Consider the following 17,162-nt stretch of genomic DNA (forward strand, 5'->3'; position numbering starts at 1 on the left):
CATTATACAGCGTAGAAAAAATACGTAACATTGAATATGGCCATGTTCAGATGTGGAATTCTGCCCTTGCGGATCGAAACGGGTCGATATAAAGGAGAACCAGTGGAGGATAGAATATGTTCTATGTGTGACCTAAATCAAATTGAGTTTGAAAAACACTTTCTATTAGTGTGTCCCTTTTATAAAGAACAAAGAAAAACTCTATATAATGAAATTGGACTTAATGTAAATTTAAATCAAATGGATGACTCTGCGTTTACTAATATTGTTTGTAATTTCCCAAGACAAACTGCAAAATTTATCTATAATTCTTATAACATCAGACATAAATACTGAAGGAAAGCCACATAATTAAATCATCCATGATAGTAATATACATCCAAATGACTACATGCTCAGACATCATTGAATATGTTAAATTGATTAAAGTGACATATAGGTCCATTGGGCCGGGTGTAAAATTATATTATTATGTATCTTACTGAAATATAGAATTTGTATTACACATGTCACTGTAATAAAAGATTTACTTACTTGCTTACTTACTATTAACCAATATCATATTCATAATCAAAGTTTAAAAAATAACCTTTTATTGGGTGGGAATTTATATAACGTGAAATATCCGCCGAATCTGAACTTTTATTTATATCTCATCGCAATTACACAATTGTATACAGGGATTTAGTATTTTATATAAAAGTGATGGTAATAAATCATTAAATGTTTGAAGGCATGCGTGAGATTGACAACATATGCAGTTCGAGATATGAGTAGTCATTGGGTCGGGGAGCATCTTCTATTAATATTTCTTATAAAGGAAAATAATTTTCTTAGAAGAGATTGCTTGTTTGAATCCATTATATTTTTAAATGTTATATTTTTTATACGTATTTGCTTTGGCGATAAATATTGTGTTCTTACATCAATCAGAGACTTGCAATTAAATATGTTGTGGAATTCATCTCCAATTTTATTTAAATCACATTTATTACAAATACAAATTCTTGTTTTTCTGGGCTCGTTTCGCCAGCTTAGGTAAGTGTTGATTGCAGGTCCTGAAAACACAAATCTCACGAACGTTACTGCACAAGTTGAAACTTATATTTGATTAAATTCTGTATGAAATATAACCTGTATCAATTTAGTTTGTATTTTTGTGTTTTACAATTAATAATATGTAAACATAAAAATGATTTAAGGTTTACAAAATAACAAGTTGTACGCGACGTACGGATATCGTTTGAATGTACGTAGTCATTGTAGTCTTTGAATATTTCCCTCATCACTGCTAACTGTTTCGTCACTTCCTGTCTGTGTTGATCATGCTCTTGTGTTCCTATTGTGATCAGTGTCAAATGTCCTTGTTCCACTGTTGAGATTAATGTAAATTTCATACAATTATAATTCAGAGGAAGCTCTAGGTTAACTGAAATAGTACAGAACAAGTTCGGCATTCTCTTGTTTCCAATAATAGCTCAACTTTCCCATTTCATATCCGCATCATTGCCTTCAGCTAAATTTAGCATTGTTGCCATCTGGGGGTTATATATAATAGGAACGAGATCATATCATTTATACAGATTGACATTGTGTCATATACTATAGGTTCTTCATAAACAGAGCAAATGCATTTGCCAGCGGATTTTCAAAAACCCTTGCCTTATTATGCTAACATAGGTAAGCACAAGCTTGTAAATGTTATTAACTGTTTTTTATTCAATAATTGTTGTTGTTTTTTTATTTAAAAATTAGAAGTAACTTCAATATAAAGAGAGCAAATGTGTCTAACCCAGACATGGGGTTAGCTCATCCAAACCACGGTAATGGCATAGCCATGCAATTATCTATCTTCTGTAGAAAGGGTATTAATGATGCATAAACGTGTGCTTTTAGACAATCTAGAAAACGTTGTCATTTTAAAACAACCAGTTTTATAGTCAGAAAATTAGAGGGGGAAAATCATTCATTTTTTGCTGTTGAAAAAGGAGATATGGTTGTCACATATTTGTCTTTCTTATACTCTAGAATATTATGAATATTTACATGATCTTCATTTTCTTAAAGTAAACTATTCCTTCCATAGAATTTATAATATTTATATAATGATGTATTTATAATATTTATATAATGATGTATTTATAATATTTATATAATGATGTATTTATAATATTTATATAATGATGTATGAACTATCATTGTGAAATGGCTGGGCTTTATCAATTTTTCTAGAGAGAGAATGCCGAAATTCCTTAACATATTTCTTGCATATTTTGAATGTCTTGAACAGAAATGAAAACATTCTTGAATTTGTTGATTAGAAATATTTTCCCCCTAGACCAGTTATAACAAACATTGTAAGCATAAATATTTGTGACAAGAATCGTTTCTTTGACGTAATCAAATGATAAATCTCAGTACGATTTACTCTACGTGTGTTTCTTCTCAAACACTTTACGTGTAAATATATTACCTTAAACTTAACCTTGAAAGTACATTTGCGATTTGTCAGGAAATTACTTTCATTTTTAAAAAGAAAAGTTTTTGTTATAACAAGCATACGAGTACTACCAAGTACAATGTACTTACTAATTTGAGTACTAATGTATTCTGTAACATTTTTGTCACATGCACAGGAGAGGTAAACTTCACGGAAGCACTTTATACCTGTTATTCCTTAAATGTAAATCAAGTTCAAACAGGTGATGCAGTTACAGTCATTCCAAGTCTATAATATTTTTCTCATATACAGTTTCTACGTTTCTTGGCTGTCAAATAACAGTTCTTAATTGAAATAAAGATGTCGTCTTCCGCATCTCATTGATCGTTTTAATGAAGGAACAGTAGGTAAATGAACGTAACAATGCATCCGTTGACTGTGAACAGCTCGAATGACATTCATCTGACCAATACATCATGGCTGTGTTTTGTACATCAGCTGATGAAATCAGATACGTCACACTGAAATTCATCCAAGTGAATATGATTGGTTTATCCTGCGAAGTCAATGACAATGAGTAGATACTAACTATATAACCCCAAATACCTTAGGTGTGTCGGTCTTCTGACAGCAGGAACTATGTCTGAATATTACCAAGGTAATTCTCTTAATCAATGTTTTATTATCTTCTGTTTATATCACTACAATTAACAAACAATTAATATCAATGCTTTTCGACGGCTCGGATGTTGGTGCAAAAGCGTCATCGATGTGGAAGGAAACCAGAGTACCCGTAAGAGACCCGAGTGGGCGACCACATCACCCTCTCACATACAACCATTGTCGATCACGGGGATCACACTCGGGTCGTCGTGGCAGTGAGAAGCGAATGCATGCACGCCGCTAACCGTACCCCCCCCCCCTCCTAGAACGCGGGGTCATGTTCTTCCATGGGATTTGATTCTAGTGATTGGTTAATGTGCAGAATTCCTGCGCTTTGAAACCACGTAATGAATTATATTTTTTGTTAATTACTTTGGTTTATTACGGTCTCTATAGTTATGTTAAAATTGTAGGATGCGGCTCTTCGTGTTCCTGAATTTCGGTAGAATTTGCATTATATATGTAATTATCCATAAACAATCTTTAAATATATAGCGATTCAAATATTGTCATAACACAGATCAAAATTATTTTGGAAATAGCACGGTAAAGTAAATGGAATGCTGGTTTTATAAAAATAGATATGGTTATTACAATAAAATTCCTATTTAACTGAAGTAAAACAAAATCATATATATATATATATATATATATATATATAAGGTTTACAATTATGCATTTCGTATACAACCTGTTTGAAACCTACTCATTTCTAATCATAAATTAAATCAATAAATACAATGTGTTAACCTTTTTATTGAACAAAACAGATCACTTATACACGTATGTACCACCAAGGGGTTTTATCAGTTTGTAGAACAACCGCAAACTGTCTAAAATGTCAGAAAGGGGTGTGAAAATGTGTTTAATGGAAACCGATGGCAGAGAAGACTATGTGTAAATCTTACAATTATCTGTCATTCATAAGGTTAGCATGTCAAGTTCCTACACCTATTTCTATTGTCACCATTACTAGATCCCGAGCTGGGCTTTCCGCAGAAAGATTACGATGAGGACCACAGCAGCCAGGTGTATCCTGTCACCCTGTCCTGGAAGAACTGCAACGTCTTTGCTTTACCGAAAAGAAAGCCATGCTGTCTCTGTAACAAGGGGGACGTGGAGCCCAAAAGAATTCTAACAAATGGTAAAAGAACGTTTTAAAGACAAGAATGTTTGGCAAAAATAGCATGCAAAATCTTACGTTTTTTTTTTTGTTGTTTTTTTTTTAAATCTAAAATTGACATGCATTATCTATTTTTGATGCACTGCGTTCTTTGTCTGAAGTAAAACTGACAAATTTTATTTTTAAAAAAGCAAAATGACTGGATAACATCACTATGCGCTCTTGCTTGAAAAAGGGGTTTGCAAAGTTCAAAATTACAAGGACAAGAAAAGAAGTAAAATGACAAATTGAAAACGAAATGTCTCTATGTGGAAGAGTGGCGATCATAATTGATGACATCAAGATGCAATTATGGGCCAGTGATAAAACGTTGATAGAGTCTAAGCTATGCAATCTGCACTAGACGAATGCATTAAAAAGATTTTTTTTAAATCTCCTCCTTCCTAGATCCAAAATATGTGTTACCAATACGTTAATGAGGTTGCCTTCCCCTGCATTATGGGCAGATGTTCTACAAAATACACCACACGTTCCAGGAACCCGAGGAGGGGATACGACCACAAACATCATACGTTATTCACTTCATACAAAATGACCCTATATATTGCTTGTTTATAGCTTTGGGTATAGTCAATTTATGTCTGTCTGTTGGCTGTTTAATTTATACAACACAGGGTATTATTATTATCATACTCCTTGTGTCTCGTATCTCACACCGAGACAATTTTGAATTACCATGCAATGTTTAACATAACGCGTGTAACGTGAGATCAGTCAAATACTGTCTGACGTGTTTCATACCGATTGTTAAGACGTTCTTGGCACACTGATGTTGACTACGGATAACTCCGTTTACCTGATCAGGATATAGGGCTCACGTCTTAAGCACCTGATCCCACCTCTGGTGTGCCCAAGGGTCCGTGTTTGCCTATCTATTTTGTATTGCTTATTGGAGTTATGAGATTGACCACTGTTCGTTATCTTCACCTTTCATCAATAGAAACCGAATTTTGCCTCTATTTCTGAGGTCTATTTTTGATTTTCAGACTCCTGAAACGATACATTTCATGGTTGTTCCAATTTAATCGTAGATCACCAACAGCACTGTTAACAGGCTCGGATTTCTTGAAAAAATCTCAAACTTAAGTTTGAGGTTCAATTTATTTCAGCAGTCAAAATTTCAGACTTCAGTATAAATTTTGACGGTCTATTTCGAGAGATCCATTTATGATTTGATTTCGCACACAGTTATTTTTTTTTAATTAAAAAAAAAACAAAACCCTATTTCGCCGAGTTCTAAATTCGCTATTTTCTATTTCGTTATCTCTTTTAATTTGTATTTTTTTTTTTTTTTTTTTTTTTTTTTTGTCGTTTTCGTGCACTCGAATTTCGAGTTGAATGGATTTTTATGACAAGTGAATATCACCTTGAAAATAGCGACAAATGAAACAATACAATGAAAAGCTAACGGATTTTGCTGATTAAGTTCAGCTGAAGATGGCAGTTTAGCATATGATACATCAAGATCTTTTGTTAATTACGTACGTAAATGATGTATTATCACACACTCGAATCAAGGTAACGATGGTCGGACTACGTGACCTCTCTTTCTCCACTATCGACCTGAAAATTTTCTCTGACCTTCTGACACCAATGTCAGTGAACTCTCAATAATATTTCACTCTTGATCACCACAAAATATTATCAAGATCCATCATTTTCCTATGTTTGGTGTCAGAGAGGCATTAAGCCAGTCTAGCTTGATTACTTCATCAATCTTATTATAAAGAGAATATAAACTTCTTTAACACTCATTTTGTCAAAGCACTCAACTGATCAGAGAGTTAATTGCCTTTTGATTATTTCATCCATCTTGTCATTGAAATATTTGTCAAAGTGACATTGTTACCATATTCAGATATCAAACTAAAGCGGCAAAAATGCACAAGATTGATTTCATGAAAATTGCATGACAATCCTATTGGTTGTTGAATATGTCAAATCTCTGGTTAGCAATAAGCCTTTCTTAGAAAACAAAAGGTGGTGACGTCATCCACTTAGCCATTATCTGCATACTTTAAAACTGGTGATATAGATCCGTCTGAGTATAACAAAACATCGAAAGGAACATAAAAACAGAACCCTAAGCCGAATATCAATCACCTAACAGGTATAAACTAGGTCTATGGGAAGAATACCCCCACCCCACCCCACCCCCAATTTGTTATCTTTACTTTAAACATCATTTATGTTGGTTTATCCACTAACTTCAATCAAATAAACACAAAAAAATAAGATGGATAGAAAAGTCAAATGATAAACAACACAAAAACACACAATGTAAAAAAAGTTACAAAAATGAAGAACTTTGGAAATATCATGACATAGTTTGGTAAAATATGAATGTCCAGAGTTACTGTTGTAATATTCTGTTGCATACATAAACTAAAAATAGCAAATGATAGGGCGAACATCTACATGTACACCTGTGATAGAAAATATTGTGCATATTTATCAAACACCATATTTTATACTTAAAGGATGTTCTTTAGAAATTAATTTCTGCAGAAACTTAGATCCATTATTCCGATTATGTATCTAGCCTAACGAGGTAAATGCTTCTTCTATGATAATAACAGAACCGATACAATAATGAGGATCTAAATCTTGACTTAATTTTATAGAAAGCAAATAGAATTAATCTTTTGTTTGTTTTTTTTTAATTTGATTTTATTTATTTATCTTTTATTTCATAAACTCATACCAATATTTTAAAAAATGGTCATCGTTATGGAGCAAGATGTTCGATCACTAAAAGAGACATCCTTTAGACCTATTCTATATCGTCATATGATTTTATGATTGGCCCTCGATACTTTTCTTTTCTTGTATTTACAGTCTTACAGTTATTGGGTGTGATTTGCATTCCCTCCAATTGGAGTGGATTCATTTTGATACCGTATGAAACACCACGGACCAGATTTTCATGGAACACACGTATCAGCTGCAATAGTGTCCATTTTCGTGATAAATTTTGACTAAACGTCACACAAAGACTACGCTTACGAAATAATACAACACCTTTTTTCTTCTAGATTCTGACAGACAGACAACGCAATCCCTGAGAAGTGTTGTCCTTTGTACACGACATAATACCATTATACAGTTACGGCGGCGCGTGTTTTCCCTTGTATGTCAAATTTATTCTTTTCTTTTTTCTTATTTCAGTTAGTGGAATAATAAAACCCGGCAGACTTACAGCTGTTATGGGAGCAAGGTAATTACTTACATTGTACATGTAGAAATTCCTGAGATATATATAGCAAACACAAACACCTCTGTTTACCTCAAATCTAGCAAACCCAAAAACACCCCTGTTTCTGCTTACTCCTCCTAAGCACCTGATCCCACCTCTGGTGTGTCCAGGGGTCCGTGTTTGCCCAACTCTCTATTTTGTATTGCTTATTGGCGTTATGAGATATATCACTGTTCGTTATCTTCACCTTTCATCTAGCAAACACCTCTATTTAAAATTAAAAAAAAAAAAAAATGATGATTATCCGGAAACGTCATGTTTGACGTTTACAGAATTTTATTTTATTTTATTTATCATTATTATCATTAATCGCACTTGCTTTCAGTGGTGCTGGGAAGACTACGTTGATGAACATGCTGACGTTTAGAAACAGAGGATCACTAGTCATTCAGGGGGATATAAAAGTTAATGGCGTACTGATGGAGAAAGAGAAAATGGCTAATCTGTCGGCTTATGTTCAGCAAGATGACCTGTTCATTGGAACCATGACTGTTCGTGAACATCTCGTGTTTAGAGTAAGATAAGAATAGTCAGAGTAAGATAAGAATAGTCAGAGTAAGATAAGAATAGTCAGCGTAAGATAAGAATAGTCAGCGTAAGATAAGAATAGTCAGCGTAAGATAAGAATAGTCAGAGTAAGATAAGAATAGTCAGAGTAAGATAAGAATAGTCAGCGTAAGATAAGAATAGTCAGCGTAAGATAAGAATAGTCAGCGTAAGATAAGAATAGTCAGAGTAAGATAAGAATAGTCAGCGTAAGATAAGAATAGTCAGAGTAAGATAAGAATAGTCAGAGTAAGATAAGAATAGTCAGCGTGAGATAAGAATAGTCAGCGTAAGATAAGAATAGTCAGAGTAAGATAAGAATAGTCAGCGTATCGTGTGTGCACACACAAAATATAAAGAAGAAATTATAACAGTTTCACGCATACATTGCCAAAAACGTCCACATCAGCTACATTACCGAACATTACGTTATGTGTATGAATATTATATCAATATATGTAGAGAAAACTTATAAATTAGGACACCGTTTTACTAAGAGAATCTGGGGCCAAAAACAAACTTTTAATTATAATAAAGTTTAGAATCTCGTCGAGTTAGAACTTCGTTTTACTTCATTCGTAAATGTTTTGTTTTTTCTCATTCTATTTGTTTTTGCATTCCATTTCATTATTCATAAATGGCAAACAGCTTTAAAAGAATAAAGTAATTACGCATTACGATAATTGGTCGTAAGTTCTTTTGTAGTGCATGATCGTGATTTTACAGTAACGAGTTTTATAATCTTTCAGGCAATGCTAAAAATGGACGGACGAACTTCAACAGCCGAAAAACGTCAACGCGTAGAAAAAGTAATACAAGAGGTAAAAATAATATATATATATATATATATATATATATATATATATATATATATATATAAGGATGCCGTTGTTCTCTTTGTTACTGGATTTTTTTGGGGGTTTTTTGTTGACAAATTGATAAATCTAGAAATTATGAATTATTTGTAATTCACTTGTACAGCTTGGTCTCACTAAATGCGCGGATACACTGATTGGAGTCCCAGGAAAAGTAAAGGGAATTTCTGGTGGAGAAGTGAAGAGACTTTCTTTTGCATCCGAGGTAACCTAGACATTGCTTCTGCTTTTAGGAAAGTGTGGTCTAATTTAAATTCATGCAGTAAAATCCAGTGGGGGACTGTCTCATTGGGCCCATGACTGTCGGTTCATTAGCATATTCATAGTGTACAGAGAAATTGTTCAAACACGAGTTCCTCGAACTTCATTATTTCTTGGATGATTACCTTTCCATTCATTGTATAACAATAATTATATTACTGATGAAGGCGCAATAAATATTGTTTTCGTGAGATTTTAGAATGTTGCCTTCAACCTGCGGTTCATTTTTCAGATGATAACAAATCCCCCTTTGATGTTTTGTGACGAGGTTACTTCCGGTTTGGATTCGTTCATGGCTCAAAGCGTGGTGCAGTCCCTAAAAACAATGGTTCATACCGGACATACGATTATGTGCACCGTCCACCAACCCTCTTCTGAAGTGTTTGAATTATTTGACGAGTACGTGAACTTTATATTCTAAATGTAGGACATTAGCCAAAAATAGTATATACATGTACTATTTATAGAATAGACATGATCCATCACGTCACAGATGTAAACGTGACTAAATGCACATCTTTGTGCCTGTGCAAGACGCGATTACTGTTTGAGTGATAACTTGATGCATTCGGAGAGTAATGAACACCACGTCTTAACTAAAATGAGAAAAATGCAGGTGATTGATCTCTCAATGTCTTTGTTGAAGGTAATATTTTTATAAACAGTATTTTCCTTTAAAAAAAATTATTCTTAACATAAGATACACACACAAAGTGATCACTCAGTCTTTGAATCATTGCTATAGGTACACGTACCAATTAAGAATTACAAATGTAGCATGGTTGATGTATCTATACTGACGTGATATAATAATTTATATACTGTTATCTGCAGATATGCAGCTCTCTGGGAAAATATTGGGACAGACCAGAGAGCTACAGACCCGCCCCTTATAAAAACCTTCAATTTACAGCGCATAAGAAATGCGCACAGTTGAGGCCTTATATCATTGTGTTCTTGCATCACCGTCTCAATTTAATATTTAAAAATCCTTACATATTTTACCAGTATATGTATGGGCAAACATCCCTGAAAGCTCCTCGAGACCCGAAAACTTGCAGCTTCAAATGATTCCGTTCTCGAGAATTTTTTCATTTGTACGCAGACGTCACTGTTGCTGGTGAAGGGCTGCAAAATTTAGGCCTATGCTCGACGCTTACAGCCTTTGAGCAGGGAGGGATCTTTATCGTGCCACACCTGCTGTAATACAGAACCGAGACTTTTGCGGTCCCTTCTGAAGGACCGCCGCATCTATTCGCCTCTTACGACCTATTCTAACCCGGATCCCCACGGGACTATATATATATATTAGCGGTGAAATAGAAAAGCATTAAATTATATTATATTATATTATAAACTATGTTCACCTTTCAGAATTATACTCATGGCCGAAGGAAAAGTGGCATTCTCGGGACCTGTTACACATGCCCTGGATTTCTTCAAAAAGTGAGATTGACATATCGTCTTCATCAAAAGTAACAAGATCATGATCCAATTTCTTAAGAATAACTTTTGAAGGTTCTTTCCCACTACGATTCATCATCATATCAAGGGTGAAGATTGTCCCTTTTCACAAACCTAACGAGTGATATCGTTTCATAGAAAACAAGTTTTCATTATTTTATAGAAAGAACGAGTTTTAAATACTAGCCTGGCATAATTCTTGGGAAAGTTAAACATCTTGATTTTTTTTTTTCATTTACAGCATTGGACATCCATGTCCAGTAAACTATAACCCAGCCAATCATTTTATACTCACACTTGCAATAGTTCCTGGATATGAAACTGATTGTAAGGGACGGGTCGAGGTAAGATTGAGTGTTTGTAGAGTCTTTGTCGCCTGTAACATTTCTATGCTGTTAGTACATTCACTGGGATTATGTAACTAGTACCAGGCTTATGTAACTAGTATCAGACTTGGGTTTCTCGTAAACTTTTTAAACTTAAGTCTGAGTTTTCCTTTATTTGAGCGGTCGAAATTTGGGGAGAAACATTTCAGACTTTTGTCCAAGTTTCGCCCTTTAAAAGTTTTTTTAAATCGAGAATTCCATCATTAGATACCCATGTTTGATTTTTGTCTCATCAATGAAAAATGTCACAGAGAATTCGTCGTTTGTATATATTTGTAAATATTTTGTATTTATAACCGATGAGCTTGAGGAAATAAAGAATCCGAATCTGAGAGAATTCGTCGTCCGTAATTTACGATATGCACAAATGATTCGATCGGTGGCATAAGCGGACCTAGGGCTTTTTCCCAGGAACTCGAACTTTTTGGCAAAAAAATAAAACGACCCTCATAGAATGTGCATCTAAGCAATGTGGGTCAATAATAGATAAAACAGTACAAAGGGCGGGGCGGGGGAAGGGGTGAAATACCTACATGTACATTTGAGTGAGACATATGAATCTTAATGCAGTGTTAATGATATACTCAGTCTAAATTTTTCTTAAATACAGAAAATTTGTGACTTCTACAATAGCAACGTTACAGCATCCAAAAAAGTCGATCATTACGAGCAGAGCATGGATCCGTATGAAAGAAGAATCTCAGAAAAAGTTGTAAGTATGCTGTTCAGATAATCGCGAAAGAAACAACACAATAATAACAAGCATGCGCATTGATATACATCCATATTCTAAACTAAATATATTAATTGTTAATTATTTTGCAGCTGGAAGAATCCATCCAATCGTTATCGAGGTGAGTTGGACATCAGGGAACCGTCCTCAATAAATGCTGAAAACATTGAGGATTGTTGCCACACTTTGATTCGTGTAGTTCTGAAACATACACTCCCCTCCTTTTAGATAGCACTGTTTCTTGTTATTATTATTCCCGAGGGTTTCTTGTTCGTTTTTTTGGGGGGTGGGGGTGGGGGTGGGGGGGTTAAGATTTTTACTCTGACTTTTGATTATGATTATGGCAATCGATCTGCAGACTACACATATTAGAGAAACAGTATTTACAATTCTTGCACGTTAGTTACAGGATTTTCAAATTTACAAACTCTGAATCTTTTTGGGAATTTGATAAAACAACATCCGGTAGCTACATATGTAATTTGGATATGTTAAGGAACCAAGCCACGGCTCCGTTTAAAACACATAAAGTTGTTGAAATTATTTCCTTAAAACAAATGGACATAGATTATCAATAATTATAAATATTTGCAGTAGTGGGCCATCATACTTTCAACAGCTGAGGTGCGTCATGTGGAGAACGTGGATAACGACCGTACGAGAACCCATGCTAGTCAAAATAAAATTCATCCAAACACTAGTAAGTAATAGTTTAATTTCTGTCAATTCATCCAAACATTAGTAAGTAATAGTTTAATTTCTGTCAATTCATCCAAAAATTATAAGTAATAGTTTAATTTCTGTCAAATCATCCAAACATTAGTAAGTAATACATGTAGTTTAATTTCTGTCATCCAAACACTAGTAAGTAATAGTTTAATTTCTGTCATCCAAGCATTAGTAAGTAATAGATTAATTTCGGTAAAATCACAAAGCTAAAACAATGTAGCTCATTTTGGTGATTTTGTTTATATTTATTAATTCATTTTTGGGCAATTGTATGATACATACTGATTCTCCAACCTCCATTTTCTTTGTTGTCTTGGTTTTTCCTTGGGGTCTCACATATTACAAGCCTCTTTAATGTTGCTTGCGTTTACAGATTATCGCGTTGTTCATTGGACTGGTATATCTAAAGACGACCAATGACTACCATCAAGAGGATATTATGAATATAAACGGAGTTATCTTTCTTCTCATCATCAGCTTTACATACAACAGCTTGTTTCCCGTCCTAAATGTAAGTAGTTATTTTTTTTTTCCTGATACCGTTTTTTTCCCCACTTCTTTGACGGAGTGGGAAATAATATTGGGTAGATATACATATTTTTGAAGTATTTGAAAAGAATTAGCGTTACAGAAAAAAATTATACTCGACAGAAATTTGTTAATTTTCTTCTCTAATCATGGATATGACAAAGTTTCAGATTATACGCTGTATTACTAAATCACCACGCTCAAATGTCACAATCAGCGCGAGCATATTCATCATAAGAGGATAAAATTACAGAATTATAGAAATTTGTATGTGCATCTTAATCAAATTGGATTGAAAAATGAATTTGTGTTGTAGGTTTTCCCGAAAGAAATCCCTGTATTTCTCAGAGAGCACGGAACAGGTTTATACAGAGTGGATGTGTATTATATCACCAAAATGCTTGTCGAGGTTTGCTGCAAATTCATTATTTGCTTAACTCTTGTTCAAATTAAACTTGGACAGAGAAGACCCTTCTCCTCTCAGTTTCCGTTCATTTCAATCAATGTCGTGATCATTTTGAAGCATAATACTGCACTACACCATCAAAGATTTAATTAAATACACCATCAAAGATTTAATTAAATGCACCATCAAAGATTTAATTAAATACACCATCAAAGATTTAATTAAACACACCATCAAAGATTTAATTAAATGCATTCTTATTTCTAGATTCCATTCATCGTCACGAACTCTGCGATGATCATCGCCATTGTGTACTGGATGAGTGGTGAGTTTCTCCTTTTTCTGGGAACACCATATATGATAGTCAGTGATGAATATAGTCTGTACTTGTTCATGATATCTCTTTTTACCGCTAAATGTATTTCCGAGTAGATGCAACCCCCTTCCCTATTAATCGGCTAGACTATCGTACGACTTTTTTGTTAGACTGTATATTCATACACTGTACGTACATGTATTTCAACGCATCTAGAATTAGGTGCAGTCCGCGAAATTCTAACGCAACCTTGAGAAAGCGCTCTTGTTCCAACGCAAAAAGCGCTAAAATATGAATTACGCTAATATCAGTACGGTAACGAAATTTGTAGCACAAAATCTAATTTTCTACTTTCGATTTTTCAGGCCTGGAACACGATATTTACGCCTATGTGAACGCAACCATCATCTCAATCCTGACGTCAGCTGCAGCGTCATCGTTCGGTCAGTAGTTTTCTGATCTTTTGCAGTTGTAATGGTGCTTACTGTCGTTTTGTTTTAAATTTCATAACTTGGTAACAGTGTTTCCATTTCCCATGGACCCTGAAATATCCCTCGTCGTATAATAATTGATTGCTTCCTTTTGCAGGGTATACAATCTCTGCGGCGTCGCCCTCTGTTACCATAGCTCTGACACTGGGACCACTATTGATGACGCCATTTCTTCTTTTCGGAGGATATTTTCTTAATAACGGGTGAGTCTGCGTGACGTCCACACCACGGTAGAATAAGGTATTTTCGTGTACAAGTTCGCGTTTTGAGAACATTAAGCATGTTAATGTAGGAATTGATGTTAATGTTTTCTGCATCGATGTTCATATTCTGTGTTTATTGGGAATTTGCGGTCGCGGGTATATACCACAAAAACACGAAATTCAAATTTCAAACAAATTGATAACCTTCATTTACTCCGTTTACCTGATCAAGGTAAAGGGCCCATGGCGGGTGTGACCAGTCGATAGGGGATACTTACTCCTCCTAGGTACCTGACCCCACCTCTGGTATTTCCAGGGGTTCGTGTTTGCCCAACTCTCTATTTTGTATTGCTAATAGGAGTTATGAGATTGGTCACCGTTCGCTTTCTTCACCTTTCATTTAAGATGTACAACAAAAAAACCAGTAGTTTCTAAGTTTTTAGATATCTATTTATGTTTCATAATTTAATAAATTCGGGAAACTTCCTGAACTGTCACGTAGGCAATAGAATACGTTATGATTTCGGGGTGTCTTCTCTATTGCAGGAGTGTGCCAGTTTATTTTCTATGGATCAAGTATACATCGTGGTTTTTATACAGCAATGAGCTGATGATTACAAATCAGTGGAGAGACATCAGTCACATCAGTAAGTACCTCAAACTCTCACAGATATATACCAAACATTTACATGTACAAATAATACCAAACATTTACATGTACAAATAATACCAAACATTTACATGTACAAATATATATCAAACATTTACATGTACAAATAATACCAAACATTTACATGTACAAATAAATACCAAACATTTACATGTACAAATAAATACCAAACATTTACATGTACAAATATATATCAAATATTTATATGTACAAATAAGTTTTTACAATTAGTGTAAAACTCGGAATATCTACACACCTTTCATATGCAGTCTATACGCGTTAGAAAACATGTCTGAAAATATGTTGAACAGACATTGAATGCACAAAAGCATTAAATCATGCTTTATTACAATACTTAATCGTTGAATTTTCATTGCAGGTTGTGATGAGATGAATTCTACTGTGTGTATTCCGACAGGGAAATTAGTCATAGAGAGTCTCAACTATGAAGAGGTGAGTGGCTAATATACACTAAACGAGTAATTCAAATGAGATGATAAACAATATACAAACAAAACAAAATACAAGCATTTGTAAACGCCGAAGTGTAATAATCATATTTCACATTTCCAATGGGTTGTTGTTGTTGTTTTTTTAATATTTTTACAAATTTTAATGATCGCCATTTCCTGTGAACGTGCTGTAGGTGAAAGCTTTGCGTGGATGAATCTTAATGAATACGATAAATAACGTTATTTCACTGATACTAACGTGAGTCATGAAGTAGTATGACGTAGCAGTTCATACCTTTATGAATCTTCAAAATTCAAATTTCTTTTTTTAATTGTTTACATATACCGAATGTAATGCTTTCAAACACTTGATGTCAGTTCTACAGTAAAACACGGTATTAGCGAACCTCCAGGACCAAGCGAAAAACGCGTCGTTGTAACCAAACTTCCGTTATATCAAATACGTTTTCATTATCCTCTTCTCGTAGGGAATAAATGTCACTCCGCAATAAGCGTGGTTTGGTTATGGACTTTTATGTTTTAAGCATGTTTTGATGCATTCTTTTCCATTGTAGAAAAATTTCAACTTTGATCTCGTCATGCTATGTACCATCACCGTGGTGTACCGGATTCTAGCGTTCATCATCTTACTGATTAAATCTAAGCTGTCCAGATGTTAAGACCTGCTAACAACAGGGGTTCACGTACCTAATCGAACAAGTTCTCCGCTCAAGGACATTTGTCAGTAACAAGACCAATGGTAGCTGTGATTAGTCTAAAGGAGTTCGCTGTCATGTTATTATGGAACAGTGCATTCGAAGATAGACAAAGTTTTCGATTAAGGAAAGGACTGTTTTAGTACAAATGAAGTGAAAGCACGTGCATAGTACCCTTGGTTTAATAATGAAGGGTAACTCTGTATGCAGTTGTCTATCAGCCGTGATTCTATTTCACTGGATTTTCTTTATAGTTGACACTAATGGCAATAGATTTCTTCACCTTAGTCTTTCGCTGTTATATATTTATATTTATTTAGTTACGTTGATGCCTTGTTAGTATATTTATAGATGTATGGGGTATCTTATATATTTCCAAATCATGTTTATTGATAATGATCATGTAGAAAATTGTCACGTTAACATTAGTACGTTTTTGTGACTCGTCAGAGGACTATAAATCCGAATACTGTATGTGTTTTAAATTTAGCGGGATTCATATTTTGGTGCATTTGGCGATGAAGCAGGAATACTTATTCATGGCTGCACTAAAATATGAAAATCTCTATTTATGCAGTATCAAAGACAGAAAAGGCGGTATATTATGATAACGGCGAACAGGGTATCGGTTCTGATTGTGCCAAATTTTAAGTACGAAATTAAGTACACATACAGTCTTGTAGAAGTCCCTATTTACTGATTTGTCTTGTCCTGTTTGTTGTGTTATCAAATAAAATTGAGAAAACTATGGTTAGACTCGTAACTCCATTTCAACGAGCAGTTGTTTGCACTTTGTAACGACAACATACAGTTTATTCCGGATACAGTTTACTCCGGATACAGT

At 34.3% G+C, this 17,162-nt stretch overlaps 1 protein-coding gene across 1 annotated transcript; it reads left to right on the forward strand.

The window, feature by feature from the left end:
- Window positions 1-3,067: 3,067 nt before the first annotated feature.
- LOC125666336 (protein white-like) lies at window positions 3,068-17,068 on the forward strand. Its single transcript, XM_056151732.1, has 20 exons — window positions 3,068-3,098; window positions 4,080-4,247; window positions 7,455-7,503; window positions 7,868-8,057; window positions 8,838-8,909; window positions 9,070-9,168; window positions 9,457-9,623; window positions 10,599-10,670; window positions 10,930-11,032; window positions 11,685-11,786; window positions 11,900-11,928; window positions 12,402-12,507; window positions 12,910-13,047; window positions 13,381-13,473; window positions 13,738-13,795; window positions 14,152-14,229; window positions 14,375-14,480; window positions 15,027-15,127; window positions 15,530-15,603; window positions 16,178-17,068. The coding sequence occupies exons 1-20, from the start codon at window positions 3,080-3,082 to the stop codon at window positions 16,280-16,282; spliced, it is 1,929 nt and encodes a 642-aa protein (XP_056007707.1). The 5' UTR covers window positions 3,068-3,079; the 3' UTR covers window positions 16,283-17,068.
- The last annotated feature ends 94 nt before the right edge of the window (window positions 17,069-17,162 follow it).

This window comes from Ostrea edulis, chromosome 10 (genome assembly GCF_947568905.1).
Source record: "Ostrea edulis chromosome 10, xbOstEdul1.1, whole genome shotgun sequence".
Taxonomy (NCBI): Eukaryota; Metazoa; Mollusca; class Bivalvia; order Ostreida; family Ostreidae; genus Ostrea; species Ostrea edulis.

Bases quoted from the DNA above. Each gene is read 5' to 3' on its own strand.
- LOC125666336 (XM_056151732.1), top strand. The intron at 7,504-7,867 runs GTAATTACTTAC...ACTTGCTTTCAG, and splicing joins ACAGCTGTTATGGGAGCAAG to TGGTGCTGGGAAGACTACGT. The intron at 14,230-14,374 runs GTCAGTAGTTTT...TTCCTTTTGCAG, and splicing joins AGCTGCAGCGTCATCGTTCG to GGTATACAATCTCTGCGGCG.